The following is a 10,155-nucleotide window of genomic DNA, read 5'->3' on the forward strand; positions in this document are numbered from 1 at the left end:
TCCCAACGAGGGGAAGGATTTACATGTAACACCAATACGGAACGCCATGAAGTTTAAACTACGGTCGCCGATAGCACCCAAACTCAGGTCGTTCAATGATGTCTTTATCTAACATATTCACATTCGTTTTTTGCGTTCCATAACAGAAAATGTCTGCAACACGGTACCGTCGGTTCTTGAAACTCTGCGAAGAATGGCCACGGGACGAATCAAAGAAAGGTCGTGATTTAGGAACGTTTTTAAGACAGAGAGTAGCTCTTGCCTTTCGTGAAGGTGAAAACACACAGGTAAAACGATTCCGCTTCATATGTCGCACGAGAACGCTAACCACTGTGGCTGGAAAGCTTCAGGCTGAAGTTTAGCTAGCGTAGGATGGTGATGATAGGGCACCCGTCCATATCGACCTTGCAGTTACAGGCTAAACAAACATGTTTAGTAATGAAAATCGCAACCTATAGAGCTATATTCAAATGTTTTTCAATATATTTTATTGAGTTGTGACACACGACAGTCCAAACAATCATACAGTAGCACGGAGGGACTGGTTTACTTACAAAAGGCAAAGGCATTATCTGTCATTTGAAAAGCCTTCTTCTGCCACTTTGGTAAATTGAGGAATGGGGCTGAGGAAATGTAGCCTGACCTAAGATCAACATGATGGTTTTAAACATATTTCGAAACTATAAATTATTAATTTTAACACTTATTTTGAAATGTAACTGACCATTGAACAGCATGAAATCTTACAAAATTACCATATCTGTATGTGGATAGTTGCTAGATGGGGATATTGTATGGTCCCCTTATTAACTGTTCTGATCTTTCTTGACAGCTCTCGGATCCAGAGAAGTGTGATCAAATGTATGAAAGCTTGGCCCGGATTAACACTAACATATACAGAGAACGAGTAAGTATTCCCTTATATCCCTATTGATATTGTATTGGCTTTAATGTAGAGACTTTCATATCATAGCATAGGCCTAACCAACCCATAGGCCCAAATCCACAGCCAGGACCACTCAGAGCGATACCTGTTCATTACTCGATACATTTGCTATGAAAGAGCTTGGAATCAGCCAAGTGATGTCAGTCAGGGTTATCATCACCTTTATCTCCTGTAATGTCTGTTCACAGTTCCCCCGCACAAGAGACACCAGTTTTACAGGTGTCACAGTGGAAGAATGTAGAATGCTATTAGCAACAGGTATGGACACAATGTCTCTACATATCCATTTTCCCAAGTATATCACTTTTTTTTAATGCTTGCAGCTATGTGAATATGACATTGTCTAGTTATGTTGCAATAAATTAGCCATCACAAGTGAAAATGCTTCTGTATTTATTTTGAGGACATACACACCTCCCTATTTCTCTTCAATAATACCAAATGTTCTATTCATATTTAATGTCTTCTACTACTGTCGGCTTTAGACACATCAATGAAAAAGCATAGACTACTATACCAGTCATGATGTTGTCTCAAAAACAACACCTGAAGTGTTAATCGGCCTAATAGCACTATCCAGTGGACTTTGAGGATACCAGCATGTTCATAGGAGCTTTTTCCTTAGAGAGGAGAAACAGACTAGCACTAGCCTGTGGGCCCTCTGGCAGACTAGACACCCGCACTCTTTCAGCAGGAGGCTGGCACCCAGACTGCAAGAGAGCCGAAACCGCAAACTGGCACACAGGCTAAAGGAACTCCACAGGGTGTTCAGAAAATGCATGGTAATGGTTCTGATGTCTCTCTAACCCCTCTTGTATCTTCCCCCTCACAGGTAGCATGCAGCAGATGGATGAAGAGAAGAAGGGCTTGTGGAAAACTCTCACAGAGCGTTTCTCCACCAAACCAGAAGATGTCACCCCTGAGAAGGTTCCTGAAAACAAGTAGCACTTGTGCTATATAGCTTTCCTTTCCCCTTCAGCCACTTTAGAAATAAAATGTTATTCTTATTTCTTTGGATCTCTTGTCATTTAAGCAGGGCCATTGTACCATACATAAGAAATGATGGGGCATATAAAGTATGACGTTTTTTAATATGAACAACATAATAGGCAAATGTAAACCAAATCTGATATACTTAAGGCTTTGCTGGCATGTACTTTCCTTGTAATAAGACAAGGAAATATCGGTATAATGCAAAGCCATGGTAAGCTTCTTCAACAGAAATATTGGAATAAATTAAAGGAGATAGAAAAACATGATTTCTTAAATCTTGCAAAAGCCAAGCCCCAATTTCTTCATTGGCGATTAGGTTATTGGAGAAAACTTTTTTTTAATGTAAAAAACAAAAACAAAAAAAATGCAGTAGCACATCATCATTATACAAATGGCTTAATTGTTTGGCCAATGGAGCTGGAACCAAGTACAGAGAATACCGTGTTGCCTACTCCTCCTTTTCATCCGCATCCGGGTTATCTCTCCATATGCAGTAGTTAAGGGAGGTGGCCAGGCACAGCCATGCAAGGTAGGGTGTCAGGAGCAGGCTGGCTGTGCGATTGACGGGATACCAGGATACCATGGTGGCTCCAACAGCACCAGTCAACATCACTATCTCTATGAGTGCCTGGGGGAGAGAGGACACAAAATTGATCATGTGTCATGTCGCACTCACGGCAGCAGAATGGAGGTGGTTTTTACAATGGAATGTGTCTATGGATCACCTACTGGCAAAAATAATATTCAGAGAAATTCTCATTTTGCGTGTACTGCTCCTCATTATCTCAACCTGAAGCCATGAGTCCTTTTGCCCAGCCCACAACCATTGCATTATCTGAGAGCTCACCATTTTCAACTTGTGTGCTCCAAAGAAGATGGGAGTCCAGGCCCAGTTGAGAGCCAGCTGCAACCCATAGAATCCCAAAGGTACCACAGCATCCTCAGTGAAACCCCCACACTCCTTCCACACCAGGTAGGAGCCATACCTATCAGGGTGATAATCAAAAATAAAATGCACGTTAGTTCCATATTTCATGACTCATTTAAAAAAACAAGTGGTAAAATGCTTTTCTGAATGAAGTGCATGAAGCTGATTTCCACCACATTCAGTTGGGAAACAGCATTCATTATGTAGAATCTACACTGTGTGCACAATTATTAGGCAAGTTGTATTTTTGAGGATTCATTTTATTATTGAACAACTACAGCACTCGCGGTCAATCCAAAATGTTAATAAACCTCAAACCTGAATATTTAAGAAAGTAAAAGTGAGGTTTTGGCTTTCTTTGGAGAATATCTATGTGTGCACAATTATTGGGCAACTATTAGTGTGCAGAATTATTATGCAACTAAATGAAAAACAAAAAGTTCCATCTCACTTGTTTATTTTCATCTGTTAAAGTGAGAATAATAAACAACTCAAAATGGATAAATAAAAATTTCTGACATTTAAAAGAAAAAAAAAAAAAAACACAAATATAGCCACCCTTCTTTTCAGTAACAGTCATAAGCCTTCCATCCATGGAGTCTGTCAGTTTCTTGATCTGTTGACGATCAACTTTTTGTGCAGCAGCAACCACAGCCTCCCAGACACTGGTCAGAGAGATGTACTGTTTTCCTTCACCGTAAATGCTCCTTCGTAGCTCCGTTGATAGAGCATGACGCTTGCAACGCCAGGGTAGTGGGTTCGATTCCCGTCACCACCCATACATAAACGACAGCAGGTTTTATTGTAAGTCGCTTTGGATAAAAGCGTCTGATGAATGACATATATTCTCTTTTTTTGATCCTGCGTGGCTCAGTTGGTAGAGCATGGTGTTTGCAACGCCAGGGTTGTGGGTTTGATTCCCACGGGGGACCAGTACGGAGGAAAAAATATATAAAAAATTATGAAATGTATGCATTCACTACTGTAAGTCGCTCTGGATAAGAGCGTCTGCTAAATGACTAAAATGTAAATGTAAAAATGTAAATCGTCTGTTTAAGAAGGGACCACAAGTTCTCAATAGGGTTTAGGTCAGGTGAGGAAGGGGGCCATGTCATTATTCTTTCATCCTTAAGGCCTTTACTGGCTAGCCACGCAGTGGAGTACTTCGATGGAGCTTTTCCTGCATAAAAATCATGGTCTTCTTGAAAGATGCAGACTTTTTCCTGTACCACTGCTTGAAGTAAGTGTCTTCTAAAAACTGGCAGTAGGTTTGGGAGTTGAGTTTGAGTCCATCTTCAACCCGAAAAGGTCCAACTAGCTCATCTTTAATAATACCACCCCATACCAGTACCCCACCTCCACCTTGCTGGCGTCTGAGTCGAAGTGGAGCTCCGTGCCCATTACTGATCCAGCCACGGGCCCATCCATCTGGTGCGTCAAGAGTCACTCTCATCTCATCAGTCCATAAAACCTTTGAAAAATCTGTCCAGATATTTCTTGGCCCAGTCTTGACGTTTCAACTTATGTGTCTTGTTCAGTGGTGGTCAGGTTTCAGCCTTCCTTACCTTGGCCATGTCTCTGAGCACTGAACACCTTGTACTTCTGGGCACTCCAGGTAGGTTGCAGTTCTGGAATATGACAGCACTGGAGGATAATGGGTTCCTGGTAGCTTCACGTTTGATTCTTCTCAAATCTTTGGCAGTTAATTTGCGTCTTTTTTTCTCAACACGGTTCTTGCGACCCTGTTTATTATTTGCAACAAAATGTTTGATGGTTCTGTGATCACGCCCCAATATCTTAGCAATTTCAAGAGTGCTGTATTCCTCTGAAATACTTTTTACAATTTTTGACTTTTCAGAGTCAGTTAAATCTCTTTTTTGGCCCATTTTGCCTGAGGAAAAGAAGCTTCCTAATAATTATACACACCTTGATATAGGGTGTTGATCTCCTTAGGCCACACCCTCCCTCATTACACAAATACACATCACCTGATACGCTTAAATCCAATAAGCATTCCAGTTTATACAGCTTGGAGTTGGGAAATATGCATAATAATGATGATATGGTCAAAATATTGACTTGCCTAATAATTGTGCACACAGTGTAGATAGGTGTACAGTACCATATTGGTTGCAATTAAAATCTGATAATGGAAGGGGTTTAGAGGATTGTTTTCAAACTGGCAGAGTATGCTGTCTCTCACTCACCCCATGCCTGTGTAGAGGGTGGTCCACACTACTGGGAACGCAGCATTAGGTGGACGCCATGACGGCTTGTTGAGAGTGGTGTACCAGGTTTTCACCTGCTTGCGTGTCACGTAGCCTCCATAGAGCCCCCCTAGATGAGGCAGGGCAGTCAAACCAAGCATAGGCAGCCACGACATGTCTGGAGAAGAGAGGGAGCTGCCTGTTAATGATTAGTTAATTACATTGTTTAAACCTGTTAATTATTATTCTGTAGAATTCATTACACTTGTATAAGTAGGCTATAATTTGATGGGATGGGACACACTCCTTTCAAGGCATTTTGCTCAGTGGGCGTGGGTTTCAAAGTGCAAGGACTGTCTGATGCGCGTCCATGTTCCAACGAGAACCCTCTGCCTGTAGTCTCAGTACCAGTCGTTTTAGCTAACATTACTTACACCACAGGTTTTCCAGTCCTTTCCCCTCCTGTCATTTGCCAAAGTTATTCCTGGTCATTAACATTTTTTTATTAACCTTTATTTAACTAGGCAAGTCAGTTAAGAACAAATTCTTATTTACAATAACAGGTCTTGTGCCCAGTGGCGGTTCTAGACCATTTCAACTGGGGGGGGGGGGCCAAGCTGGGGCCAGTTGTACTGTTAGAGGGGCCAGTTACATTAGACGTTATTGTTGTCATATCATTTTCTTCACTGCATTGCAGGCATTAGCAGGCAAAAGACCATGTTCATAATCATTGGTGTTCCGCGTTGCCACTGTCTAATAATGGATGTAAAAACAGAACGATAGCAAAAATTAGTTATGTAAAAATGATTTCATACTCCACATTTAGGGGGCACTGCCCCCCCCCAGAACCGCCCCTGCTTGTGCCGAAAATCTCTCCCTGCCAGAATCCCCCCTTCGCGTGAACGCACTCAATTCTTCATTGCTGCGACTTGCTTGCTAGTTGAGATTTCTGCTCTTCACTCCGTTGTCAGTTTAGCCTACATTTCACTGATCTTAGTAGCAGAAAGCATTTTTTATGTGTGTCCTTTGATCGCGGGGGAGGCACTTGTAATGTCTGCAGTTTTCGGTTTGGCTATTTGTTTCAAGTGTATTAGTCTATAAATAAATCTATTTTTCAAAATTCGTCATCTCTCCCATGTCTTATTCGACTAGTAGTTGTTCTGAAATGTTTATTGTTTGCCTACATTTTACTCCCTCCTCTGTTTAATATAACACACATTCATTAATGATTAATTTCGGTTGCCTATCCTGACGTGAAGTTTGTTCTATGGAAAGTATTCAACTCTAGTGACAAAATTAACGAAATTAGAACGGGGGGGAGTACTTTGACAAGGATATTTTCTTTCCTGACGAAAAATCTTCTAATTTCCTTAATTTTGTGGCTAGAGTCGAATACTTTCTGTGGCACACACTATTGGTCAATATGAGCTACCACCATAAAAAATAAAACGAAACGCAGCCTAACGTGATCATTGACAGCTGTCTTGACGGACACAAATAGAAAATGCTTTCTGCTACTAAGATCAGTGAAATACAGGTTAAACCGACACCGGAGTGAAGAGCAGAATTCTCAACTAGCAAGCAAGTCGCAAAACAATGAAGAATTGAGAGCGTGCGCGTTCACGCGAAGGAGGGGGGAGGATTCTGGCAGGGGGGAGGTTTTTGGCACAACTGCATATGACACGAAGTAGGCTACAGGGAGTGGAATGAAGTAGCTGAACAGCGACGGCAACCAGGCTACTCCGCCTGAGAGCTCATTTATAAATTAAACTATGGTGGGTTTATAGTTTACAAATCCACTTTCATATTAGTAACGTTACACCGTTTTGCTTTATTTGAACTAATGATAGCTAGCTACCTAGTGGCTGGGCCAGTTTTCCCGAAAGTGAACGATGTGTAACGCCAAGTGTTGCTTGCTAGCCAACCAACAACGTCAATATGCCGCTATCAATCCAATCTAGCTACTACATTTACCAGAATTAAATATATGAAACTGATCATGACTAGATGTAATCTAATTTCACTGCCATGTGTTAGTCAACATGCAATAATACCTGTGGACTACTGTCAATCACTGAGATGCATTGTTTGCATTGCTGGCTTCATTAAAAACGGTTAATCTGATGTATTTTGATGTCCTTTGTTTTATTTATTTGTTCGCGAGCCTAACATGAGGCCAACTACCATGTTATCCTGGAGTGGAGGCACACACGCCTAGTCACACAACCTAGGGCGCGTTCGCAAATCCACTGAGTGTGACAGAGTGTAAGATAACAGGAATTTACTAACGCTCAACACCCGTTGAATATGGCAGGTGCCAGTAAATATTGGCAAAATGCGTAATTATATCATTGACCACATCACAATTACAGTCACCAACACTGGCTAATATGAAAACAGCCTAACCAGCTCTGCTAGGGCGAGTAAAATGGTCAAAGTGAGGTGATCTCTCATTTTTGTCTGGAAGTACTGTGTGAGGTCAGAACGCTCGGACCAACCCTACTCCTGAACGGTCTGAATTTGAAAAGACAATCTGACAATGCTCTGAATTGGCAAAGGGCCAGAGCTCACTCTGGCACTTCAGATTGAATTTACGAACACACCCTTGAGCTGTGTTCGAATACCCATACTAACATACTGTAACGACCCTTGGTTTAAAAGAGCGGATATCGACTCTGCCGCTTGAGCATGCTTTTGGGGCACAATCGATAGCGCGCTGGACTTCGGGCTAGGTCGAGGGTTCGAGACCTGCTCCTCGCCTGTTTCATTACAATACTGTATACTACATACTACTTGAGTGTATACTATAAATTCATTTTAGTATACAGTAAACGAACAGTATCATTTCAGTTGAACATTCATTATTCTGCGCTCTGGTACACTCAGACGACAAGTACTCTGAAATCAAGAGATAGCCAGAGCGAATTTAGAAATCACCCGAATATCCATTGAGAACGCTCGTCTATACCATTTCACTAAACAAAGAATTAAGGGAATAATCAAGTCAATAAACGTTGGGTAGTTAGTTAGATAGTCTATAGTTAATATACTGGCAAGTTGTATGCATAAGTGGCCAAGTAACATTTTCATTAGCGTTTGTCATAATTAGTTAAAGCACTGAACTTGTATTCGCTCTCGTTATACTTCGACTGCATATTTCCCGCCATTTTCTTCAAATCTGAAAACCATATGAAGTCACACCCATTTCCTGAAGAATTGCATTATGGGCCGTAAAGTATAGTGTCCTCTGCATGTATACTTCATATTTTGGCGAATAGGGTACGACATCCGGGAACCTTTGGCATACTAACAATATCCATACTATGACCAATAAGCACGCTATATACTGAATTCACTTCACAAATAGTACAGTTAGTGTGGGTAGTATGAGTATTCGAACACTGCTCTAATCTCATTAGGATTACTTTGCGTAAATTATCAACTTTAAAAAATTTGAAATTCAAATACTAAATAATTGATTTAGATTATTTTCTTTGTCTGCATGAAATCTCAAACATTCAGCGATTACATTGGTTTACTTCATCTTTGTGGCACCCTGATGAAACAGCAACATCCATTACTATAGTTCCGTTTAGCCAACCTGCTCTCTATTACTGCTTTTCGACTGTAACACCAGTGTTACACCAGTCTATACACCCTGATGTTATAAATTGTGTTTCCATAGCTATGGCTGACAGTGGGGACTTGTGAAGAGAGAATCAACAATCTCTGCATAATCAAAACAGTTGCTTTGTGAGACGGTGTTAACCTTCAAAGGTGTACTGTAAACCCATGTTCACAGTTAGCCATTGTTATGTTAATGAATTCCGGAAAACCCCACCGGCCTTGCCTTGGCCCCAAATTAGAGCAGGTCCGCTGGAGTCATGGCCCAGTGAGAGACAGGTGCCGGCCCGCGTAGATGGTAACACTACAGTATGAGCCTTTTGGGTTAAACACTGGGGTACGGCCTCATTGTAAATGCACAGTGTGTTGAATAGTTTCCAAGATCCAGACATGAGTGAGGCTTGTTCTCAACACTGTGCACCCGTATGTGGGCTGATATCTATAGCAAAAGCGTGTCCCATAATTTGATGTGCCTATTGCAACTTCAGAATTAAAATGACACTAAACTACCAAACGGCTGAACTCTAAATGGTGTAATACATTAACCAGATTGAATAATTGTTAATAGCCTATAGGCCTGCATGTATAATTTATAAAATACAAACACTTTCCTGGAAACTAGTTTAGAGTAGGCCTATGTCAATTGCAAATCCATTTCCCTTTTAGGACCTTAAACAAAACTGTCATTCAATCACATGACGTAAAAGGACCGTGCGCATTCACTTCTCCTGGCAACACATCAACAAAGTTATAGTAGGCAAAAGGTTAGGCCTTGTAACACACTTTCACTGAAAAATAAATGGCATTATCAAGCTATATACGTTTCGTTTTAAATAAACACATGACACATAACGTAAATGCTTTACAAAGATCCAATTCATGCATCAGAAGAGGAAATTAAATACATTTATCAAATACCAAACCATACTAGCTACATTCTCCACTCTGTTCCGTTTATGATTATTGAACGTTATGGTTAATTTGCAACTTTGTAACAACTAACAAGTTAAATTGCAACATTGTCAAACTTGTGTCAATCGAATGTAACAATGCAGTCTTCTTACCTGCTTACCTGTTAGATAGATGAGTGCGATAGTTCGAGGATGTTGTTACACGGAGCTTGGTAGGCTACGGTTCGGGAAGGGTGAAATGAACAAATGAAATGGTGGCCTGACACCACCTTTCTAAAACATTCTGAAAAACGAAGATAAAATGCTTCTCTCAAGGATAGGGTTCTCTTATCATGCAGTTCTTGTTTAGGAGGACACTCCCAATGTGTTACAAAACCCTTCTATAACCACTAGTATTCTGCTAGCAGCACAAATGATGAACTACGTTCGTATGGTAATGACCACATTTTAAATATTGCAATGTGGATAACTCATTCAAAATATATTTAATTTTAATCAATGGCCAACAAGAAAAGGCAATAAGTAATTTATGAAAAATAAATAAAA

At 40.7% G+C, this 10,155-nt stretch overlaps 2 protein-coding genes across 3 annotated transcripts; one reads left to right on the forward strand and one right to left on the reverse strand.

Annotated features, from left to right (window-relative positions):
- The first annotated feature begins 58 nt into the window (after positions 1-58).
- On the forward strand, positions 59-1,953 carry uqcc2 (ubiquinol-cytochrome c reductase complex assembly factor 2). Its single transcript, XM_014132368.2, has 4 exons — positions 59-287; positions 833-907; positions 1,135-1,204; positions 1,779-1,953. The coding sequence occupies exons 1-4, from the start codon at positions 150-152 to the stop codon at positions 1,889-1,891; spliced, it is 396 nt and encodes a 131-aa protein (XP_013987843.1). The 5' UTR covers positions 59-149; the 3' UTR covers positions 1,892-1,953.
- A 65-nt stretch (positions 1,954-2,018) lies between these two features.
- tspo (translocator protein) lies at positions 2,019-10,055 on the reverse strand. 2 transcript variants are annotated; one of them, XM_014132293.2, is made up of 4 exons: positions 9,771-10,055; positions 5,075-5,252; positions 2,787-2,925; positions 2,019-2,567 (listed from the first exon to the last, which is right to left on the reverse strand). In XM_014132293.2, exons 2-4 carry the CDS (start codon positions 5,248-5,250, stop codon positions 2,388-2,390), a joined length of 495 nt encoding a protein of 164 aa, XP_013987768.1. In that variant the 5' UTR covers positions 5,251-5,252; positions 9,771-10,055; the 3' UTR covers positions 2,019-2,387.
- Positions 10,056-10,155: the final 100 nt, after the last annotated feature.

The sequence above is a fragment of the Salmo salar genome, chromosome ssa12, assembly GCF_905237065.1.
Source record: "Salmo salar chromosome ssa12, Ssal_v3.1, whole genome shotgun sequence".
NCBI classification, from domain to species: domain Eukaryota; kingdom Metazoa; phylum Chordata; class Actinopteri; order Salmoniformes; family Salmonidae; genus Salmo; species Salmo salar.